Source organism: Mobula hypostoma, chromosome 6, assembly GCF_963921235.1.
Source record: "Mobula hypostoma chromosome 6, sMobHyp1.1, whole genome shotgun sequence".
Classification (NCBI taxonomy): domain Eukaryota; kingdom Metazoa; phylum Chordata; class Chondrichthyes; order Myliobatiformes; family Myliobatidae; genus Mobula; species Mobula hypostoma.
The window spans coordinates 38,258,750-38,284,232 of NC_086102.1; the positions used below are offsets into that span (position 1 = coordinate 38,258,750).

Consider the following 25,483-nt stretch of genomic DNA (forward strand, 5'->3'; position numbering starts at 1 on the left):
TGTAAATGTTCTGAATAGTGGGAAGTTCACATCCACGGATACGCAGGGGTGTCTGCAGCACTCTCTGCAGTGCCCTGCAATTGAGGGTAGCTCTAGTACCAGAGTGTGGTTGAGTTATGAAATAGATAATGGTTGCAAAGTGGGCAGCAAGGGGTACAAAATTGAAAAGGGATCAAAAAGGAAAATAAACAATGATATTTAAAGATTAATTTGTACAGCTAAACTGTAATGGATATCCAAGATCAAAAACGAAGGTTATATAAGAAGTACAGACATTGGCAAAAGAATTTCTTTTGTCAAATCAGATTGATTGTAATGAAAACTGAAACGTTATAAAACAAGAAACAGGAAAAAAGAAGGGACATGAAAAGTACAAGCAACTGGATGAGTCAACTTGCTAACACTTTCACAGAATCATTTGCCTCAGAACTGAACAAATTTAATCATTAAAATTTGATTCCGTAATAGTGATTTTTTTCTTTAGTTGGCCCATCCTCATTCTCTGTATATTTATCAGGCAAATAGAATCAAACTAATTTCCTGAGAATTATAGAGAGTAAAGGAGAGAATTTAAGAAGAAAATTATGAAGGCATAAAGGAGCCTTGACAAGTATAATTAAGGAGAATCTCCAAATATTTCTAAATGAGGAACAATAAGTAGACAGGGAAAGGGGTGGTTCTCCTAGGGACCAAACAAAGGTAATTTATACGTGGAGCCAGGCGATGTGCATGAGGTACTAGATAAATATTTCTCATCTGTATTCCCCAAAGAGAAGGATATGGAAGCTAGTGAGTTCAGGGAAGGAGTCATTAAAAGTTTGGAGCACTTCAGAATCAAGAATGATGAATTGTTAAAGGTTGATAAATCTCCAGGATCAGATAACATCTATCCCTGGATGCTAAGCAAAGCAAAGGAAGAGACACCTGACAACAATTTTGTCATCTTCGTGAGCAACAGGTGAGGTAGCAAACGACTGGGCATCAATGATATACTATAAACCAATGAGTATTAAATCAATGGTAGGGAAATCATTGGAGACAACTCTAAGGGATAGGAGATACATACATTTGGAAAAAACCGGAGCTGATTGGAAATAGCCAACTTGGCTTTGTGAGTGGGAAGTCCTATCGCACAAATTTGACTGAGTGTTTTTGAAAAGATAACTCAGAACATTGATGAAGATAGGCAACAGACATTATTTATTTAGAACTTAGAAATTCATTCGACAAGAACTCACATTGCAAGCTGGTGCAGAAGGTCAGAACAAACAGGATCCAATGTGAGCTAGCTCATTGGATCCAAAGTTGGCTTGATAATACAAGGCAGAGGATATTGGTGGAAGGATGCTTTCCTGATTGGGAGCCTGTGATTTTCTGTTTACCACAAGGATCAGTGCTAGGATCATTGATTGTGCTACATATGGACAACATGGATATGACTGTAGGAGGAAGGATTAGCAAGTTTATGGATGATTCAGAAATTAATAATATTGTAAACAGCACAGAAAGCTGCTTGAAGTAGAATATAGATCAGATAAAAGTTGTACAGAGCATTGGTGATGGAATTTAATCCCAACAAGTATGAGGTGATTTTTTTGGGAAGTTAACATAACTGTAAACAGTAGGTCACTAAAGAATGTTGATGAACACAGAGATCTTGAGGTTCAAGTCCATTGATCACAAAGTTGCTATAGGGATAGAGAGGATAGTGAAGAATGCAAATGACACACTTGCACAGAACATAAAAGATAGGATACTATATTGGAACTGTACTTAACGATGGCAAAACTGAATTATCATATCCTGTCTGTTTACCACAACAAAGAAGATATATAGTTGCTCTGGAGATAATGCAGAGGAGGTTCTCCAGGATGTTGTCATATTTTAGTTATGTTATCAAGTTTAGTTATGGAAAGAGATTGGATAGGCTGACCTTGATTCTTTTGGAGTGAAGGAAGCTGAGAGGTGACGACAGAAATATATAAAAGGCGCATAAAGAGCATAGGTATTTCCAAAATCTTTTACCCATGATAAGGACATCAAAAACAAATCAGCATCAATTTAAGGCTAGAGGAAGAAGTTTTAAAGGAGATTTGAAAAAGAAATTCTTTTCACATAGAAAGTCATGTAAAGGAGGCTTAACCCAAACACAGAGCAATTCAGATGGCTTAATGATAAGAAATCCCACTAATAATAAGCTGCAAAATAACAAGCCATGAGGGGCCACAAATCAAGAGAAAATGGATATTTAATTCAACAAGGTAACTGAAAGCTAGGAGCAACGGGTTGAGGCTGGGATGGCTTGATGGATGAACAAGGACTGTGGATGAGAGCTGGGTTTAAATAGGCTGCAGGTGATGAGCTGGAAATGAGTGGCAGGTGACTCCTGTTAACTGGGTGGAGTCTGGGAGGTGCTTGTCTGTGCAGGCCTAACAAGTGATTGATATCTGAAACTCAGTGCCAGGAGGTGATTGAGTCAGATACAATCAATACATTTGGACAGGGAAGGCATAAAATGACTTGAACCTAGCATAACAACTGGGACTAGTGTAGATGGGAAAAAAATGTTAGCTTTAGTGTCAAGAGCCAAAGGGCCTGTTTCAGTGCTCTACAGCTCTGTGAATCTATCTCGATTTTGGCCGAATGTGTAGTCTGGCCTCATCGATTTTCCATTTATGGAATGTAACTTCCTTTGGATCATTCTTAATTTTTCTAAATATTCCATTGCTACAATTTCTGGCACGTCAGGAAAATGGGTTTGCAAGTTAACAATTTTCCATTCATTAAGGTTAATGGACAAAAATCATCATCATCTGGGAAAGTGCATTTTCTCAATACACACTTTTTGCATGAACCAGATGCAAATACGGTAACATATGGTAAAATGGATTATGGACAGTTATACCAAAATACTGAAATTATAGCAAATTCTTATTAAATTAAGAATAGGTTTGATGGTTCACAGAATTCTTTAAATTCAAATTGTAAATTTTAAATTTAAATTCCTTTAATTTATGGTATTACATATCAGCACTGCAAAGTAACCTTTCAGCAGATTCATGCCCGAACTGGTTCAACAGCACAGTGGAGTACATTTATTTGTTTTACCTGCCATTAAATATTTTAAAGGTTCTATCTTTTCACATTCTTGTGTTAAAATAATATCTTACAAACACACTGTTTGAATTTCAGCACTTCTGATATTTGTGAAAATTACGTTTGCTCATCTTACCGTATAGAATCAGAGTCTTGGAAGCAATGGCCCGCTGAAACAAGCCAACGATTTGAGATGATAGATGCACCACATATGTGTCCATACAATCCCATCTGCAGACTAACCTGCCAAGGCCATTTTCCATTCTTGGCATCTTCACCCCCAACTATTTTTGTTCTTTTGGTTGGACTAATTCCACATCCTGAAACAAATTTGGAGACTTATATTTTCTTTTTGTATTCATGGAATTTAATTTATTACATAAAAGAATCTAAAAATGATTTATTTTCTATAGGATGCAATTATTTCAGATTTGATTTCATAACCTAAAGAAAAATTGGGAAGGGTATTAATTTATACCTATAGTTAATAGAATATAGAAGAGTGCAGCACAGGAACTGGCCCTTTGTTCCACAATGTCTGTGCCAAGCATAACACCAGATTAAACAAAACCCTTCTATCTGTACACAGAGTAATCCATATCCCTCCATTCCCTTCACATCATGTGACTATCCTAAAGCCTCCTGAACAACACTTACTATTCTAGCAGCTGCCATTCAGATTCATGAGTACACTACATCAGATAATCTAACAGCCCAGAATTTGAAGGAAATTGGCAAGGAAACCATCAGCATATGAATATGTTCCCCAGGGTATCTGATAGCAACTTTCACAGATGAATGCTGAAATCTGGAAGCCAGAGTCAGCAATGTGTCTTTGGGCAGCAGTCTGCTTTCAAACTGGCTTCCTCATGGAGTTCAATGTGGGCATGAAAAGCTGCCACGATTGCCTCACCACCAATGATATGGAATTCATCTGAAGATTCTGTGCCAAGTCAGAGAAAACACAGGGATCATTTCTCATAAATTTTAATGTGCAAATAAGATGATAATTTAGCTATTTAAATATTTAAGGAGTTTTTAATGTTTTAAGAGTGTTTATTTCTTCAAAATCTTTGTATATTTTTAATAATTGTTTGAAGTGTCTATTTATACAAGTATCTCCAAAATATTCATAAATATTAAGTCTCTGATGTTTCTGGCGGTTTCAGGCCATGATTTAGACAGCTATTAATCTTTCTTCCATTTGCAGAGAGCAGGGCATAGTTTAGAAATTTCTGCCTCCCTTCTAATTTATTTTAGTTTTGTTTAGAGGTACAATGCGGAACGGGTCCTTCCGGCCCAATGACCCTCGCTGCCCAGCAACCTGCCTATTTAACACTAACCTAATCACAAGACAACTTACAGTGACCAATTAACCAACTACCTGGTACGTCTTTGGACTCTGGGAGGAAATCAGAGCACCCTAAGGAAACAGGGCTTCCTTTCTTGCATCTTTGTATCTTGTTGATGCAGGACCTTGTTAAAAAAAAAGTATCAGAAGGCTTTTTGTCTATATCTCATTTTAGTATAGCCTATTTCCAAGTATAAATCCTGTTTACCTGGTCGATCCATTATTAGTTTCTTATTAAATTAGTACTGGTATCATGCCACCACATCATGACGGCAGCCACTTTTTTTGTTGAAAAATGCTCCTTTCCAAAGTACAATTAGAAGGGCATTAATTTTCATCCTATCTTGTCATACAGTATCTAGTAACCTTTGACACACTTAATAATCAAGAACCTATCAACCTCTGCTTTGAATATACCCAATGACTTGACCTCCACAGCTGTCTGTACAATAAGATTCACCACTCTTTGGCTAAAGAAATTCCTCTTCATCTCTGTTCTAAAGGAATGTCCTTCTATTCTTAGGCTGTGCCCTCTGGACCTGGATTCTCCACATATACTCTATCTCGGCCTTTCAATATTCCAGGGGTTTCAATGAGATTGCTCCTCATTCTTCTGAACTCCTGTGAGTACAGGCCCAGAGACATCAAACATTCCTCTTACATTAACCTTTTCCATTCCTGGTATTATTCTCATGAACCCCTTCTGGACCCTCTCCAATGCCAGCGCAACCCCTTGTAGATACGTCCTTGCTTTTATATTACAGTTCTCTTGAAATGAATGCTAACATTGCACTTGCTTCCCCTACCACTGACTCTGGGGGATCTTAGAGAGGCAGTTTCCAACAAGATGGCTTGGTGTGCAGGAATCCATGAAGTCACGAAGGGTCAGACTCGACTTAACGACTGACTCAACCTGCAAGGTGACCTTTAGGGAATCCTGCACTAGCACTCACAAGTCCCTTTCAACTCTGATTGTGCAATGAACAGGATTTGATAAGTGATCTTGAAGTAAAGGAGCCATTAGGAGGTAGTGACCATAATATGACACGTTTTTATCTGCAAGTTGAGAGGGATAAGGGCAGATCAGAAGTGTCAGTATTGCAGTTGAACAAAGGAGACTATGGAGCCATGAGGGAGGAGCTGGCCAAAGTTGACTGGTCAGATATCCTAACAGAAAAGACAGTGGAACAGCAATGGCAGGTATTCTTGGGAATAATACACAAGGTGCAAAATCAGTTCATCCTCCACAGAAGGAAGGATTCAAAGGGGGGAAAGTGGCCACAGTGGTTGACAAAGGAAGTCAGAGATAGTATAGCATTAAAAAAGAAGTATAACAGAGCTAAGGTGAGTGGGAAGACGGATGATTGGGAAATTTTTAAGGAGCAACAGAACTTAACTAAAAAGGCTATACAGGGAGAAAAAATGAGGTATGAATGCAAGCTAGCTAGGAATATAAAGGAGGATAGCAAAAGTTTTTTTAGGTATGTGAAGAGAAGGAAGATAGTTAAGAACAATGTTGGGCCCTTGAAGAATGAATTGGGAGAAATTGTTATGGGAAACAGAGAAATGGCAGATGAATTTTGTAAGAACTTTGGATCTGTCTTCACTAGGGAAGACACAAGCAATCTCCCAGATGTATGGATGGGCCAAGACCATAGGGTAACAGAGGAACTGAAACAGATTGACATTAGGAAGGAAACGGTGATGAGTAGACTGATGGGACTGAAGGCTAACAAATCCCCAGGTCCAGATGGTCTGCATCCTAGGATACTAAAGGAGGTGGCTCTGGAAATTGCGGATGCATTGGTGATCATTTTCCAATATTCCTTAGATTCAGGATCAATTCCTGAGGATTGGCGAATGGCTAATGTTATCCCACTTTTTAAGAAAGGAGGGAGGGAGAAAACAGAGAACTATTGCCCTGTTAGCCTAACATCAGTAGTGGGGAAGATGCTAGAGTCCATTGTTAAAGATGAAATAGCGGCATATCTTGATAGCAGTGATAGGATTGGGCCGAGCCAGCATGGATTTACCAAGGGCAAATCATGCTTGACTAATCTATTGGAGTTTTTCGAGGATGTAACCAGGAAGATAGACACGGGAGATCCAGTGGATATGGTGTACCCTGACTTTCAGAAGGCATTCGATAAGGTACCACATAGGAGATTGGTGGGTAAAATCAGAGCTCATGGCATTGCGGGGAGGATATTGACATGGATAGAAAACTGGTTGGCAGATAGAAAGCAAAGGGTAGCAGTGAATGGGTGTTTCTCAGAATGGTGGGTGGTGACTAGTGGTGACACAAGGCTCAGTATTGGGACCACAGCTGTTTACGATTTACGTCAATGATTTAGAGGAAGGCATTGTGAATAACATCAGCAGGTTTGCTGATGATACTAAACTGGGTGGCAGTGTGACATGTGATGAGGATGTTAGGAGAGTTCAAGGTGACTTGGATAGGCTGAGTGAGTGGGCAGAAACTTGGCAGATGGCGCTTAATGTGAATAAGTGTGAGGTTATTCACTTTGGGAGCAAGAACAGGAAGGCAGATTATTATCTGAATGGTGTGGAGTTAGGTAAGGGAGAAATACAAAGAGATCTAGGAGTATTTGTTCATCAGTCTCTGAAGGTGAATGAGCAAGTGCAGCAGGCAGTGAAGGGGGCTAATGGAATGTTGGCCTTTATTACAAAGGGAATTGAGAACAAGAGCAAGGAAATCCTTTTGCATTTGTACAGGGCCCTGGTGAGACCACACCTGGAGTATTGTGTGCAGTTTTGGTCTCCAGGGTTAAGGAAGGACATCCTGGCTGTGGAGGAGGTGCAACGTAGGTTCACTAGGTTAATTCCTGGGATGTCCGGACTGTCTTACGCAGAGAGGTTAGAGAGACTGGGCTTGTACACGCTGGAATTAAGGAGATTGAGGGGGGATCTGATTGAGACATATAAGATTATTAAGGGATTGGACAAGATAGAGGCAGGAAATATGTTCCAGATGCTGGGAGAGTCCAGTACCAGAGGGCATGGTTTAAGAATAAGGGGTAGGTCATTTAGGACAGAGTTGAGGAGGAACTTCTTGTCCTAGAGAGTTGTGGAGGTGTAGAACGCGCTGCCTCAGAAGGCAGTGGAGGCCAATTCTCTGGATGCTTTCAAGAAGGAGCTAGATAGGTATCTTATGGACAGGGGAATCAAGGGTTATGGGGACAAGGCAGGAACCGGGTATTGATAGTAGATGATCAGCCATGATCTCAGAATGGTGGTGCAGGCTCGAAGGGCCGAATGGTCTATTTCTGCACCTATTGTCCATTGTCTATTGTCTATTTCAGAATTTTTTCCCTGTTTAGGAGATAGTTTATGCCTTCATTCCTTCTATCAAAGTACATGACCATACACTTCCCTACACAGTATTTCATCTGTTACGTCTTTGCCCATTCTCCTAATCTGTCTATGTCCTTTTTCAGTCTGCCTGCTTCCTCAATGCTACCTGCCCCTCCACCTATCTTTGCATCATCTGCAAACTTGGGCACAAAGCCATCAACTCCATCATTCAAATCATTGATATATTTTCAGCCCAGATGGGATACCTGGCTGGGTACTGAAGACCTATGTTATTCAACTGGCTGGCATGTTCACTGATGTCTTCAACCTCTCGGTACCCACCAGTTTCAAGCAGCTTCAATTATACTGTCGCCCAAGGATAACATGCTAATCTACCTCAATGACCATTGTCCGAAGCACTTACATCCACTGTGATGGAGTGCTTTGAGAGGTTGGTAATGAAGCACATCAACTCCTGCCTGAGGGGCGACTTGTATCCACTCCAATTTGCTTACCACTACAACATCAGGTGCCATTTCATTGGTTCTCAGCCTAGCTCTGGAACATCCAGACAGTGAAGATGCACACATTCGGATACTCTTCATTGACTACAGCTCTGCATTCAGTAATGTCATCCCCTCAAAACTAATCAATAAAGTCCAAGACCTAGGCCTCAATACCTTCTTGTGAAACTTGTAGACCTCAGTCAGTCTGGATTGGCAACAACATCTTCTCCACAATCTCCATCAGCACAGGCGCACCACAAATCTGTATGCTTAGCCCCCTGTTCTACTCACTTTATACTTATAACAGTGAGGATAAGTACAGCTACAATGCCCTATGCATACTATGTTATGCACCATGGTCCAGAGAAACATTGTCTCGTTTGGCTGTATACATACGTATTGTTGAATGACAATTAACTTGAGCTTGAATCTGAATCTGAGCAACTTCTACCATCTCCTATGTAAAAAAAAAAGGCCACTCAGCTTCTTATTTAACCTTCCAAGTCTAATCTTAAAACTATGCTTTCTGGTTTGCAATTCCCCAAACCTAGAAAAAAGACCACTCACCCTGCCTATATCCCTCATGATTTACTGCATATATATCTGTGAGATCACTCCTCAGTCACCAATGCTCCAAAACTTAAAGGCTCAGCTTGTCTAACCTCTCCCTTGTCTAACCACTGAAGAACAGGAAAATAGAGTAGCCAGAATCCAGGAACACATGCAACATGAGCCTCAAGTCTTGACAACATCCTTGCAAATCTTCTTTTTCACTCTTCAGAGTTTAATCGGGTCCTTTATAGATAGGGTAACCAACACAGTGATCTCTCAAGTGGTTTCTTTGTGGCCCTGCAAGCTTGGGCTCAGTGAATAATCGATTTAATATATATTTATTATCAAAGTATGTATACAGAATACAACTCCAAGTTCAGTCCTCCCACAGGCAGCCATGAAACAAAGTAGCACCATGGAAACCACTCAAGAAAACATCAAACATGCAACGCGTGAAGATAAGAACCAATTGTGCAAACAGCAAAGAGTGAGCAAGTAACACACAGAATATCAAATATCAAACCAGTAGAATTCAATTTAGTTCAGTTCAGGTCAGCACCATGCTGCTCGTTAATGCAGGCTTGCAGGGTCAGTCTTCGCCACAGTGCCCTAGTCACATCTATCGCCCCGATCAAACCACTCACAAACAGAGAAATAGAGTAGCCAGAATCCAGGAACACATGCGACATGAGCCTCAAAGAATATCTTTTAATGAAGGCAATAGCTCTCAACTAAATTGCTGTGTCTGATGCAATAGTGAATCAAGTTCATACCAAGGTACACTTGGTTTTCAGTGTTATCCTAATGGGTTATGCACACTACACAAAAGCTGTTTTTGTTATTTGGAGAATCTAGGAACAGGGATCATTTTGTAAGAATTAAATTGAGATTGTGAAGGAGTGAGGTGATGGCATGAGGTGTAAAGCAAAAGATACAGTTTGAGGTTTTGCATGACCATTGTTTCCATACCTAAGATAATCATTTGTCATCATGAGCCATGAGTCACCTTGCCCTTTCTGTAACATACAGCCTTCTGAAAACAGGCAAAGTTAATGTCATGCTTGAAAGAGGGAAGTGTAATATGCATTATGGAGCTTGTGTGTCCAAGTCAACATGTAGCATTCACAGACCTTGGCTCAACAATGTTCTATGTACGGTCCTCCGCAAAAGTCTTAGGTACATATATATTTACCTCGGGTGCTTAAGACTTTTAAACAGCACCGTAGTAACTTTATGTGTTGCATACTGCTGCCAGAGAGAAAAAACCAAACTTCATGACATACAGTACATGAATGATGATAAACTTGATTCTATATGGGTCTCTGTTGGGGACTGAGAGTGGGAAGGTGGCAGAGAGACGGGAATCATGTTTGGGAAAGGGGGAAGGGAGCAGGGAGGGAGTGGGAAGCACCAGAGAGACATTCTGGAAAGATCAATAAACCAATTGTTTGGAATCAAATGACCTTGCCCAGTGTCTGAGGGCTGGGTGTGTCTGCATCCACGCCAACTCCCGCCCCTGGCACTCTTTCTCTGCCACCTGCCTCACAGTCCCCCCGCGGTGCTCCACCCTCACCGTTCCCAGCATCCTTTATTCCCATCGGATCTACAAACTGGATCTCTGCTCCATGCTGACAATACAACTCTATGTATGGCATTTTTAATGATGCAAAAGTGCATAAGATGCCCTGGCACAAGATGTTTGAAGTATTGGTAGAGTTGGCAAAGTGAAGGCACGTAAATTCAACTTTGTATAATTTACATAAAGTGAAAGGAATCATCCTGAAACTGAGCTGTAAACTAGCAGGCTAACTCTGGCAATATGAGATGTCAGCAGATGTTTTCACTTGCAATCTAGTTTTATGGTGGGTGAGGCTATATTTACATATTTTGTGTCTTGATCCACAATATTGTTGCATTGCTTTCATCTGCTTGAAGATTTGCCCCCTCAAGTACAAATTATCACCTGACCTTCTCCTTGTCTCTTTTGATTCTTCATTAACAAATGTTTAAGGGCAGATGACCCCTTTTAAAAGGGCGGTGTTATGCAACAGACACATTAAAAACTATTAACAGCAAAATATTATCCAATTTACCATAACGTTTCTTTTGCCCTGAAAGCACTGTACCCAAGATATACGAGCACCTCATAAAGGTTCAAGTGATCACTGATTCACCTCAACTACCAATCTTTCGTCAAGTTCACCTCCTACTCTGAAACAAAAACAATGAAAAGTGCATGTTTGTTGCTCACCATACCCAGAATTGATTTTGAGGTAGAAGGTTCCTGTTGGATATTATTGGAGATGATCCTTAGCGATTTACTCCCATTTGGAAAAGCATAGACTTATCCGGATTAATTAGCATGAAAACAACAGGAATTCTGCAGATGCTGGAAATTCAAGCAACACACATCAAAGTTGTTGGTGAATGCAGCAGGCCATGCAGCATCTGTAGGAAGAGGTGCAGTCGACGTTTCAGGCCGAGACCCTTCGTCAGGAAGTTGATTGAGTTTTGAGTAAGTAATGAAGGTGATTGATAAGGATAGGGCCATGGATATTGTCCATGTGGACTTTATAAAACATTTGACAAAGTCTCGTGTACTAAGCTGAACCAGAAGATTTAGACACATGGGTCCAAATTTGAGTTGGTAAATTAGATACAAAATTGGTTTGTTCTAGAAGACAGAAGGTAGTGGTGAAGGGATATTTTGCTGACTTGAAGTTCACAACCATTGGTGACCCACAATAATCAACGTTGAGATTTCTGTTGTTTGTAATATAGTATATTTATAATATGAAGAGCATATCTAAGATTTGGATGACAATATAGGTAATCTAATTAGTAGTCTGCAGATGACACAAAATTATGGATGGTGAGGAAGTTTGTGTCATCTGCAGACTACTAATTAGATTACCTGTATTGTCATCCAAATCATAGATATGCTCTTTATATAATAAATAATATTATATAGATATGCTCTTTATATAATAATAAATAGATCAGTGGACGGTTAGGTGGAGAAATAGTAGATGGAGTTTAATTTGGAGAAGTGCTGAGTGATGCATTTTGAAGGTGTAATTACAAGAGGGAAGAATTTAGTAAATGGCAGGACCCTTAGGACTACTGGTGTATGGAGAGTCACAAATTGATAGCCCCCTAAAAGGTGCCACACGTGAATAGGGTGGTAGATGGCCTTCATGGGCTAGGGCATCCAACATAAGATTTGGGAAGACATGCTGCACTTTGTTTAGGCTAACCTTGGAGTACAGTATTGCATGCAGCTCTGTTCACCGCACTATAGGAAAGGTCTGAGAGATTGGAGAAGAGGTTCAGCAGGTCGTTGCCTGGATCTGAGAATGTTACGTACCTATATGGAGAAGTTGGAGAAATGTGGACAACTTCTTCTGGAGCATCTGAGGCTAAGGGGTGACCTGGTAGAAATATATAAAATAGTGGAAGACATAGACAGGGTAGAAAGTCACAGTCTTTTGCTAAAGTGGAAATGTCGTATACCAGAGCGCATAGATTTAAGGTGAGAAGATGAAAGTCTATAGGAGATGTGCAAGGCGTTTTTTTTACAAAAAGAGTGACAGGTGCCTGGAATGCACTACCAGGAGAGGAAGAAGAAGCAGATATGATAGCAATAATTAAGAGGCTTTTAGACAGACATGAACAGGAGGTGAATAGAGTTCCCTTGTTCTCTCCACCCTCTTCCTTCTCTGCAACTTAAAAATGTGTTAGATTCCTAACTTTTCCCATTTTTTAGGAATAAGTCTTTACATGAAATATTAACTGTCTTTCTCTTCCCATGGGTACTGTCTGGCATGCTGAGGATTATCATCATTTTTTGACTTTTATTCCACCTTTTATAAGGCAAGTCACTGAATTTGCACCAGTATTTTATACACTTAGAGGCCACTTTATTAAGCACACTTGTATTCCTGATCATTAATGCAAATATCTTAGCAGCCAATCACGTGCAGCAACTCAATGTTTAAAAGCATGAAGACATGATCGAGTTGTTCAGACCAGACAGCAGAATGGAGAAGAACTGCCACCTAAGTGACTTTGATTGCAGAATAATTGTTGGTGCCGGAGGGAGTGGTTTGAGTATCTCAGAAACTGCTGATTTTCTGGGATTTTCATTACGTCAGTCTCCAGAGTGGTTTATTAAGGTTGTTATAGTTGGTGGTGGCGGTGGGGGGAGGGAGTGTGATAGTGGGGATAAGCTCCCATTACCTATTAAATGTTCCCAATGGCGTGCATCTCAAATAGCCTCTGACAACCAAGCCCAGCTCTTGTGCCTTAGCTACTAAGCCCAGCGGAACTGTTTCTACTGACAGGAGAAGGGGCAAAGGCAGCTTACTGGCATCTTAAAACCAGTTGCTTTGTGCAGATGGGGCTCATCAGCTGTGGTTGGCAGCTCATCAAGGAGAAGGAAAACTCTGATCTCAAAACTCCACTGACTTGTGGCTAGACCCAGTCATGGGGAAGGCTTCTGGAATAACCCACAAGGAAAAATCCAGAGCTGGAGTCCCTAAGGCAGTCGTACGTTGAGTTCAATGCTGACTGGCAACTCCTGTGACACCATTGGTGCCAAACTGCATGGGTCTCTGCCATTTCATCAGCTGCGTGGAGACGGAGATGCTGCTTGCTCTCCATATCACACTGCTCTTGCTTGCGTGTCACATAGAAGGCTGAGAAACAATATCCATAGTCAATCCATGGTTTACAGAGAATGGAGCAGAAATCATAAAACAGCCAGTGAGTGGTAATTCTGAGCAGGAAAATGCCTTGTTAATGAGAAAGGTCAGGGGAGAATGGCCAGACTGGTTCAAGCTGACAGGAAGGCAACAGTAACTCAAATGACCATGCATTACAACAGTGTGCAGAACAGCATCTTTGAACTACAACACGTTGAACTTTGAAGTGGATGGGCTACAGCAGCAGCAACAAACATACACCCAGCGGCCGATTTAGCAGGTACAGGGGGTACCTAATAAAGTGGCCACTCATTGTATGGATTCTCACCCCAGTTAGCAGGTACAGGGGGTACCTAATAAAGTGGCCACTCATTGTATGGATTCTCACCCCATTAAGGAAGGGTACACTGTCACTTACCAAGGGGTGGCTATGTAAAAGGCATTTTCTTTGTTGACTTTCATGAGAAAGTCTGTGGTAATTAAAAACATCAACTATTGTAGTGAGTGGCAAAATATTAACAATTTGCTAATTTGCCCAGACAAACATCTGCTTTCCTGGTTATTTTTTCTGTGGAAAAGTAGCAATAGGGAATGAAAGCCAAGCATCACAGGAATGTGTTTCCACCCTTATGTTGCAAATTACACCAACTGTCCACTTTGCTAAACAAGACATTTTTTAAACCTCATTAATAGCCTCTAGTAAAGAACGCTTGCAGATAATGGCAGTCTCTGAATGCAATATTTATGCTCTCAGTAGGATGATTCATCTGTTCAAACTAAGGTTGTCAGTAATTCAGGGAACAATGCATAGCATTGTTTTACTTAACAAGTGATCTTATGGCTGGGGCTTTCGTAGTACTTTGATTATATTTCCTTTCAACAACGGCAGCAGGCATGATATCATCTCCGTTTGTTCTAGATTAGGGAAATCATAAAGCAGCTCTTAAGCTTCAGTGAAATAGCTCTATAACCTTAAAGAGCTTTGCCGTCAATTCATAGTGACTTAGGAAGAACTTGTAAGAGTCTGATTTTACTGCAGCAGTTCCTTCTCTTGTACTTTGCCTTCAGGGAAGGTTAATGTCAAAATCTGTGAAGCTGGCTCTGATCTTTATTAAGACTTATGAACTCTGAGAGAACTCAGAACTTCTCAGTTTTGAGATTCACACAGAATAACTAATAACAAACACATTGAAATATTGCTTTACAATCCCCTTATTTGCCATTTTAAGTTTTAATATATGCAAATTGATCTCAGTGTTAAATTGCTTCTGGAATTGCACTGATACAATTTAATTTCATGCATTGTCAAACAAAATATATAAAAAAAATTAGGGTAGTGTAACAAAGATATTTTCATGAAAAAGACCAATAAAAATCTTCCTAACAAAGTTGACACTTAATTACGATTTCCTGTATAGCATTTCCACATTTTACCTCCACATACCACAGCCTGATTCATCTGAACCATCCTGGCAGTCCCTTTTCCCATCACACTCTGGATTGATCTTGTTCAGACATTTCCCATTATGGCACTTATATGAAGACAAGGAGCAACCTTTATGGACTGAAGGAAAGATTTCTGATCAGAACCAGCACACCCAATGAATAACTAAACAAAACCAAGTAATCAAATGTAGTGTGGAGCTTTGTAAAATATATTTCAAGATTATTCAGAAACTTATCAACTGCATAAATAGTAAGCACAAGACGTTCTGCAGATGCTGGAAGAACTCAGCAAGCCAGGCAGCATCTGTAGAAAAGAGTAAACAGTCGACGTTTTGGGCCGAGACCCTTTACAAAACTGAACTACATAAATAATACTGGTGATTTACAAGTTGCTGACAAGACACAATTTAAATGGAAATACAGTTCAACAGCGGCATCTACTGGGGCCCACAGAAACATCATCTTCAAGTTTATTGTATGCATCTGTACACTTGTATACTGCCAAACAAGACAGTGTTTCTCTAGACCAAGGTGCACAACACAGTCCATATAAGTCGCACACCTAACACATAAAGTAATATTACCACAAATAAATTAAGAAATAATAAGGTGTATCCGTGACACCAGTTAAAAAGTAAACAGTATGATGCTACTGGCACTTCATACACGATGAGACCTGGGTGGTGGCAGAGAGTTAAGTAGTCTTGCGGGGTCTCGGGGAAGAGCAACACACACACACACAATGCTGCCTGGCCTGCTGAGTTCCTCCAGCATTCTGTGTGTGTTGCTTGGATTTCCAGCATCTGTAGATGTCCTCTTGTTTATGGTCTTGGGGAAGAAGCTGTTTCCCGTCCTAACAATTCTTGTCCTAATGCTACGGTACCTCCTTCCCGATGGTAAGGCGCCAAAGAGGTTGTTGGATGAATGGGAGGGATCACTGACAATGCTAAGGGCCCTGCATATACAGCGCTCCTGATAAATATAGCTAATGGGTGGAGGAGAGCTCCCAATGATCCTCCCAGCAGTTATAAAAGAGGTTCCAGTGCTTTCCGACATATATGATGAATAAACTTTTCTCGGTCTTCCAGCCCTGAACAGGCATTGATTATAACAGATGTTTCAATGACAAACTCTCCCATCTTCATGAAAATGGCGGAGCTTGTCTCAAAACATCGTTAAATTATCGATGCCTGTACCCAGTTGAAAACCCGAGAAGAGTTTATTCCTCTCAGAAGTTCTCGCAATCCTTTGAAGGGACTTGCGGTCAGATGACTTGCAATTCCTCTACCAGACGGTGGTGCAGTTGGTCAGGACACCCACGATGGTGCTCCTGTAAAAGTTGATTAAAATGGGTGGGAGGGAAGCCTCACTCACCTCAATCTCCTCAGCAAGTGGAGATGCTGCTGTGCTTTCTTGACCAAAGAAAACATTTAAACTGGCATGCTTTTCAGTGTTAAATACAAAAAAATTCCTGCACGTGAACATTTCATGAATATAATTTCAGAAAATGAACAATTCTCTCATTCATTTTTATATTGTAGTTATTAACTTGGCAGTGATTAAACCTAAGCATTTAAGCCTAACTACACAAATATTTTCCTCATCAAATAGTGATATTTGTCACAATGAGTGAATAACACTCAGTGACAATTCAGCTTTTATTACCCGCAGTTCACCCATGCCATTTCAAAAGCCTTCATGAGCATGTAAGAACTTGCGTACCTGTGTACAGAACTAATTAGTAAATCCACGCTGAAATGATCATTCATCTGACTTTTGCCTTCAATAGTGTTAACTTTGAGGAGCTATGTACACTTTCTGCTAACATTTTGCTAATACTTGCAGGAATAAAGCCAACCAGAATATGAATACTGCCGTAATGCCACAGATGGTGCTGCTCAGGTGATCCAGGATTGATCCTGACTTCCCTTACTAACTGTGTGCAGCTTCAACATTCTCCTTCTCATTGCATGGTTCTCCACCAGGTTTTTCTTTGCAGCCTTTCCACATTCCAAAGATGTGATTGATTGATTGATTGATTAATTAATCAGTATGTTTTGCACACTACTGAAGGTGGTTGGTAGGAGAATCAGGGAGTTGTTCAGCATGTGACCAAGAATCTGTTACTTGGAAATAAGTGAGAGAAGTAAATCGATGGGAACTGGCAATGACCCGATGGGCTCAAAGGCATCCTTCTACACTGTAAGATTTGGCAGCTCCCATTCAGTGATTATTTGATGTAATGGTTCGTTTATTCACTCTGATTCAATTTTAATATTTTATCTAATTCTGCCACGTCTTAAAATCTGAAAGGTATTTTTATGTTCCACCTAACATCCAGTTAGATCAAAAAGCATGCAAGTTACGGATAATGAAAATCAGAAATAACACAAAGAATGCTGGAGGTCCGCAGCTCAGACAACATCAATGGAAGGGTTAACATTTCAGATCGATGAGTTTTTATCACTAACATACTCGATAATTAGAGTTGGGCATGCGGCCAAGTGGTTAAGGCGTTTGTCTAGTGATCTGAAGGTCTCTAGTTCGAGCCTCAGCTGTGGCAGCGTGTTTGTGTCCTTGAGCAAGGCACTTAATCACATATTGCTCTAGTATCTGTGCGAGGAGTGGTGCCCCACGCAGACTTCCAATCTGCGCCTTGTAAGGCATGAAAATGCCCGACTCAGACCTCTCATGGTCTGAGATGATGTTCCCTCCCCTACTTGATAAAAATTCACTATCCTAAAACATTAGCTCTGTTTTTTTCTCTAACTGATGATGGCAGTAAATATTTCCATTATTTTCTGCTTTGATCCAATTGCAATCTTTGAAATATATCAGTAATTATGACATATATTCCCCAAAACTTTAATTGCAAGATCTTAGTGTTTTATTTTAGTCCAAGGCATTCTGACATCGCTGCCCACAAGGATATCATGAGCTGATCTCCATGCATAAAGGATTATTATATCTGGATGAATCGCAATGCTCAGAGTCCACAGAGTTAGTAGCTTCTGCAAATCACTCTGGTGACTACCACTGTGTAAAGCTTATCCCTGAAAAGTAAATCAAAGTCTACATGATAGAAGTTGCAAAAAATTTCATTTATTCTGGTAAAAATTAGGAAATTTAAAGAATTGCAAGTAAATTGCCAAGATTAGGGAACAACTCAACCCCAGCAAGTATTGGTCAATTAATGCATGCATTGAACCAGGTTATTTATTTCTATGAGGAATTATCATAAAACGAGAAATTGGAAGTTAAATATATAAACACATACCTGTTCTTGTACAGTTTTGTTCATCACTTTCATCTGCACAATCATTTATTCCATCGCAAACTGATCTGCGGAGAATACAGGTACCACTTGGGCATGTGAAATAGCAATCTGTAATTGTACCAAATACAAATGATAGGAGATATGTTCATACTGGCAATGAAAAGTTCTGAAACAATAAAGACAAAATATATTTAAATTCTTCAATCTGCCCATTCTAATGATTGACTAATCTTTCAAAGTAATCTTGTCAATGGAAAATAAATATTGCAAGAGAATCTCTTTTACACTCTTTTAATCTCTTTTACACCAGTACACTGTGAAGATTAATCCTTGAAGAGCAGATAAATCTGTGAGAATATAGATGGAAAAGAATATGAAAGAATAAACAGGGATTTAAATTTTATATGCTGCAGCTTCAACTAGGTATAGAAATTACACGGGATATTGCTTTGCCCACAGATAGAAATCAATATACTGTTATGATGGTCCTGTTGCTGAAGTATGAAGGAAGTTTTGAAAAATTTGAACTTTTATTAATTTTAGGTGGAATCTGATTGAAAATTACCAAGCAATGATAAGCTTTGAGATAATAACTGCTTAAGTTGCTACAACTGGTGGGCAAGTTGGGTTAAAAAAAAAGGCAAAGATCTATTTCAGTCCACTACACACATACAATAAAATGTATTTGAATAAAGGATTGTTACCACATGGAATATTACCAAAATAAGGTCATGTAAAGCATTATTTGTTATATAATCTTAGAAAATAAAAAAAAATGAATGCACATGGAGGCACATGCTGGAAATTTCATGCAACACACACAAAATGCCGCAGGGATTCAGCAGGTTAGGCAACATCTATGGAGGGAAATGAAAGTCAAGGTTTTGGGCTGAGATCCTTCATCATTCTCTTTTGAAAGGGCTCAGTTCAAGATTCTGACTGTTCATTTCTCTTCACAGACACTGCCCGACCTGCTGAGTTCCAGTCACATTTTGTGTATGGAGCAAATGAATGCATATGATGAACAGAGATTAAGAGGTTGTAGAGCTAGAAGTAGCTTGCTTCTGTATTTTTTTCTAAGATATGCAAAAAACTGAATTGTGAAACTTCCTCACACTATTTTTCTCACCATATAGAAATACATATCTTTTGTTAAAAGTTTACACACAGAAATAATAATCAGACAATCCCAGAGTAGAAGCAATGAGAAGTGAAATTTAAGTAGTTTTTCTGCTTCCTGTTTAAAGTGAAGCACTCATCACCCACCCTCCACATAACTGTAGTTACTTTTCCCTTGGAACATCCTGGGCAATCTATGCTGCACATCCTTTGATTTAGAAAGTTAAGGCTAGTTACCGGCAAGCCCTCCTTTTAGACCATGCTATAGTAAGATCTCAACTTTGCCCCAAAATTGATTTCATTATTTTATCAAGAGGGAAGAGTGCTTAAGTTTATTATTGTCCTTTAGGAAGTGATCTCAACTCCTATCAGCACCTCACAATCTGCATACATCATTCTTCTAGGGCAGTAAGTTTGCATCTCGCATTATTTTTGATATATTTTTTTGAAACAAATATTTTAAAAATTGATTACCTTTACAAGAGGACTGTTTGTAAAAGCAATGGAAGAACTTACTGCATTTCATTTCATCACTGCCATCTAAACAATCGGTCCATCCATCACAGTGGCTTTTTAAAGAAATACATGATCCATCCTTGCATTTAAATTGATTCGGGCATGCTGGTTAAATAATAAATTTTGAAATTTAGTAAAATGGTCAACTTTCTCCACAACAAAACTTGCAAATGCAGTAAGAAAATGGAGCAATGGACTGTGACAAGAAGGATATTTTGTTTTGAGATTTCAGAAAATAATTATCTCAGAATGAGCATGATAAACAATATTCAAAAGAGTATTTGTCTTCAAATGTGAGCTTCAACTGCAAAACATCCAAAGAACTTCCAAAAATTACTTTCAAAGTGATATTACTTTTGAAAGTTGAAAAACGGTTTATGTACAACATGGTCCCTGAAATAGCAATGTGATAATGGCTTGATGATTAGTTGTTTGTAAATGCTGTTGATTGAGGGATAAGATGTTAGCCCAGAAAGCAGGGACAAATGTCATCTTCATTTTTGTACCATGAGATCGTTCACTTTGAGAGCAAAAGTGAGACTCAGTTAAATAAAAGCTCATCTGAAAGTTAGCACTTCCTGCAAAGCAATGTTTTTCCAAAAAGTCAGCATTGAACTTTGTTCTGGGTCTCTGGAGAGGGACTTCAGCAGTAACCTGATTCACTTACAAGAATGCAAACTAGATTGTGTTTTCCCAAAACCGCAAACTGAAGTTAAGGCAGAAGCAGCATGAATATTCTAGGCCTATATAACCTGAATAAATTAGAATGTCAATGGATAAAACTATAACTCCCACAAAACAATCATTTAAAGGAGCAAGTTTACTTACGGTCCTCATAGCTAAAAGCTCTGTATTCCAAATAAAATCCTTTGAGGGTAACTGACTGATCAGAGGAAAACTTAATTTTGACAGATCTTCCATAAATCTTCTGAAAACCTCCCTCAGTGACTTGATTGCAGTATCTAAGGAAGTAAAGGTGTGATTTAGTAAAGTTAGTTAAACTTCAGTGCAATATTTAACATTCCACAAATTAACTTATATCACTTTCCAAATTATTTTGGACATACTCAGTCTCTCTGTTATTATTACTATTGCATCCGGTAAGATGGCAGTGTGCTTAGATGCACTTAGACTCTGGGTGCAACCAAAAGGCATTATTGACATTTGAACCTCGTTTTTATCGTCGCAAGATACTGCTTGGCATTGAAGGTCTACACTGTCAATGAGTTGCTTGTTAATGGAGGAACTGGACTTCGTGCAGGCCGTGCTGATGTCTGCTACGGAAAGGTGTTGGATTTGGTGCGTAAACGTGGTGTGCTGCCTAACAACGAGTGATTGACTTGGACATTTTTCTTGTAATTACAAGACCGTGTTGGACATTGGAAATGTAGAATACTACAAGTCTGGTTCTCTGGTTCACTGGTTCATTGGTGAGACTGACAGCGGGGGTCCCGTGTGGCCTCGGTTTTTGGCCACAAGCGCAGACTAGGCCTCGTGCCACAAGGTTTCCTGTTGCAGCTACCCAGGAGAAGAGACACCAGATGTGGTGTGGTGTGACATCCAGGCTGGACTGGGGGCTGGCCCCTCCTGTGTACAATTGTTGGAAGGCAGGCTGGATTGCGTTCGCCTGCTGACTGCTGTGCATGTTTTCTCGCTGATAACATGACACTCAGGAACCTGGGCAACATTGTACTTTTTTATGTGACTGTATGTTTACTGCCATTCTGTATGCGCTACATGTGCCTTGTGCTGTGTGTGATTGTTGGTACTGTGTTCTACACCTTGGCCCCAGGCGAACGCTGTTTTGTTTGGCTGTATTCATGTATAATTGAATGACAATTAAACTTGACCTAGTTATTGCTAAATCTTTCCAGTGAATGTCTGATATTTTCAAGTGGAATGGAAACTTATCTGCTTCTGAGAAGTTGTGGAGTTGGCTCCAAGTCCCACTTTTCAGTTAAAGCATCAAATGTGTGAAATCCAAAGCAGCAAAATTACTAACAGTGCAGTAAAGAGCACTAATTTTGATAGCTGGAAAGACACATCAGCTTTAACTCATTTGGGAATGTGTATTCCTGGAAATAATTCTAATAATTTTAATTTCCCTGACATGTTGAACAATACGACGACTCCATCCATAATTCTAGAGTTCATTGGTATAAGATTAGCAATTAGAATAAACTCCCAGAAAAAACTGTTGCAGACTCTCTATAGAATATACCAACTGGAACGTGACAAATCACAGAATTTTGTCCAATATTTTAGGTGAGTCGTACGAGATACTCTGAAAGCCTCAAAGAAGATGCAGAGATGGGCAACAACAATGTCTTCACACAGCTATGTTTCGCTGCAAAACAATATTAGTATCAGAATTCAGATTTGCTGAGTTGACCACCTATAAATAGATTTCAAAACTAGTTGGGAATGAGCCATTGCTGGAAAATGTGTTTAATATTCCAGCCACTTTTTCGTTACCATAATGAGACATGATTCCATGTCCTCATGGCTGCAAAGATGGGAAGGAAAATGTGAAGATGACATATTATTACTATACTACAGAAAATTGTACTAGAAAATAAACCAGAATGATACAGTCCTTTGGGAAGCTAGAGCTGTTATTCCATCACAAGGAAGAACAGCTTCTGAATCCATGGATAAAGGACACCTGAATTCATCTCACGTCAAGAGTTTTATCTGGAGGCAGGAGAATATAAGCAGTAAGAAACACCCTGCTCTTAGCTGATCAATGAACTTTGAGGATATTTGTAGATTTTGTAGATCCATCAATAGGAAATGCAACTGTAGCAGATGGAATTTCTAAGTAAATTGCAATTCTAACAGTTTCTAAGGAAACTGTTCTCTGAAATAACTACTAAAACTGGCAATGATCTTTCTTACAGCTGGTCTTCCAGAGTTAACTTGTGGTGGACAATGGAGGCACTTGCCCTGGTTGCTGAATTTGCTAATTTTATCAGAAGAAATGGAGTTAAGCATTTGCACAAAATTTCATTCTGCTCACTTCAAACAGCTTGCCAGCGAAGTTTGCTTTGACAGTGAAAGAGTCACTGAAGAAAATCACTGCCAGTGAAATTTAGGCAGAAGTTGAACGTGTCTTATTTCACAAGTGGAATACCACACAAACTGACAGAACAGACAAAACTGATGGAGTTATTTCAGCCAGCTCTTTATCCAATTAACAAAATCAGGGCAAACAAGAAAATGAAGTTATGGAAGACACAGGGATACAATTACCAGCTACTGTAACATCACGTCAGGTGACAGTGTGCTTGCAGCGGATTGTAAATCCATTCTGTTTAACATTTATCATGCTAATTCAAAAAGGCTTCTCTCAACAAACTAGCTGACATTTCAAATCATTTGAAAACCTAATACCTTGCCACTGATTTGCCAGTACTTACAACTGGAAATCCTAAGAGACGGTACTGCCACCTCTTAATCTATCTGCTGAATTTGAGGTACAAAAGCAGTTTCTCCTGCAAATTATGCTTGGGGAGATTAAAGTCCATTCGTCTGAGATCCCTCATGACTTCAGAATAATTCACATACCTTATAGACACTTAACTAGTTTTGGGATCCGGCCACTGCTCTGGAATCGCTTTTCAGATAAATAGTCTTTTTTGCGTCTACCCTATGGTCACTTTAAAGACCCTGATAGGATCAGATAGTCTCTCTTTAATATTTATAGACATATGTGACGAGAATACACATAAAATTAAGATGTTTGCTGGCCTGGGTTAGCATCAGTGACATCAGCAAGTGGTCTGCCACCTGTCCCCAGGGGAAGGAGAGATAAGGAACAATGGAGCAGCGTCTGGAGATGTGTAATGAAGGGACGGGGGAGAGAGAGCTGTCTGGAGCGGCTCCCCCCTTTGAACCTTGAACTGTTTGAAGTGATGGACAGGCGATACCCCAGCAGGGGGATAAAAAGGGACCGGTTCGCTAAGGCAGGACACACACGCCACCCGAGGTAACGAGACCCTGGAAGCGGTACGCCTCTCACGAGTCGGTGGGAAGTACCGGACAACGCACAGGGTGGAAAGGTACGATCAACGGGAACCCGGTGGGTGCCGGGTTCACTGCAGAGGATCGACCGCATCTGGAGGAGGGGTCACAGTCGGTGACCTCAGGTGACATCACCAAGGACCTGCCTAAAAGCTGCTTGTGAGCCATATCGCCGGTCTGTGAGTGAAGCCGTGTCTGAATGATCAGTTGTTCCTGTTCTCTCTCTCTCTCCCCCCACGTTGTCCATCACCATGGCAACGCTTACTGCGAACTGAACGACTAAACTGGACTGAACTTTGAGTCACTTTGAAATTTGGTCATTTACCCCTAGACAACGATAGAGCTTGATTGATGCTGTTATCTTAATTCTGTGCACATGTGTGTTTATCATTGCTAAACTGTTGCATTTATTATCCTTTCGATTACTGTGTTGCTTGTTTCTTTAATAAAACTTTCTTAGTTCTAGTACTCCAGGCTCCAACTGAGTGATCCATTTCTGCTGGTTTGGCAACCCAGTTACGGGGTACGTAACACATATAACACCTCATCTTTTGTAATAAACTCTACAATCTACAGTCTTACCTGATTCCATCAATCTCTAACCAGTCCCTATCACAGTATCTCGAACCTTGGGATCGCTCTTGGATTTCCAAAACAATGACAGAAAGGGCTATATTATATCCCACAGCAGGTGTCTGTTAAAGAAGATGATAACCATTACATTAAGTTAATAACTACATTTGATTTTGAAGTGTAAGTTAGAAAATACACTAAAATATCCAAGTAGGCTGCCACTATTCAAAGCAGAATACAAATAATTTCTAGATCAGATGTTTCAGGAATTAAAATTTCAGGATTTTGAAAACACAGTAGTGATGATGCTTTATTAACTGTAAAGCATTTTGGATTGTACTAAAATAATGATTCAAGCTATACATTGTACATTAACATCATTCCTTTCCTAACTTAAATTTTTAAAATAATTTACCCTACTTTTTTTTTTATTCTACAACTAGTAGTCAATACTGAACTTGCAATGTTTTGTCCAACCAATCTATAATCCTTAATTCTATTGACAAGAGTGGCGCTCTTGATTACTGGAAAACTAGAGACTAACTTTGCCGATCCTTACTACCATTCCCCACCAGGACCACCTTCAGCAGAGGTCGATGCAGTTACCTTTTACCACTGCAGTAATTAGACGAATGCTTTGATAACTATAATTGCTATTTCTTACTTTCACCCTCGTCTTTATAACTTCAGAAAATTTGTTGACAATTTCCACTCCTCCCACCCTCAAAAGGTATATCTCTGACTTGTCCTTTCACTCACTCAACCTCACCAATCTGGAAACAGCCTAACAAATAATGTCTACTATAAACCTACAGATGTCCACTTCCTACCACCCAGCTTCCCAAAAGGAAATCATCTCATGTTCCCAATCTCTACATCTCTATTGCTTCTATCTTGCCAATGCTATGGTAGCGTGCATTCCCTTTTCATTAAATGAAAATTTCTATCCAGTGTTGCCTCAATACTGTACACCCATTCTAATTCTTGTACCTTAATTTTTTTTTAA

General features: G+C 39.7%; 1 protein-coding gene across 1 annotated transcript in view; it reads right to left on the reverse strand.

Moving 5' to 3' along the window:
- Positions 1–25,483, reverse strand: part of LOC134347777 (transmembrane protease serine 7-like) — a 138,359-nt gene that overhangs the window by 13,904 nt on the left and 98,972 nt on the right. The window contains exons 26-30 of the mRNA XM_063050182.1: positions 24,487–24,599; positions 20,710–20,843; positions 18,247–18,354; positions 14,968–15,087; positions 3,233–3,416 (exon numbers count right to left, since the gene is read on the reverse strand). Coding sequence (XP_062906252.1) covers positions 3,233–3,416; positions 14,968–15,087; positions 18,247–18,354; positions 20,710–20,843; positions 24,487–24,599 — 659 coding nt within the window. The remainder of the gene's footprint in view (positions 1–3,232; positions 3,417–14,967; positions 15,088–18,246; positions 18,355–20,709; positions 20,844–24,486; positions 24,600–25,483) is intronic.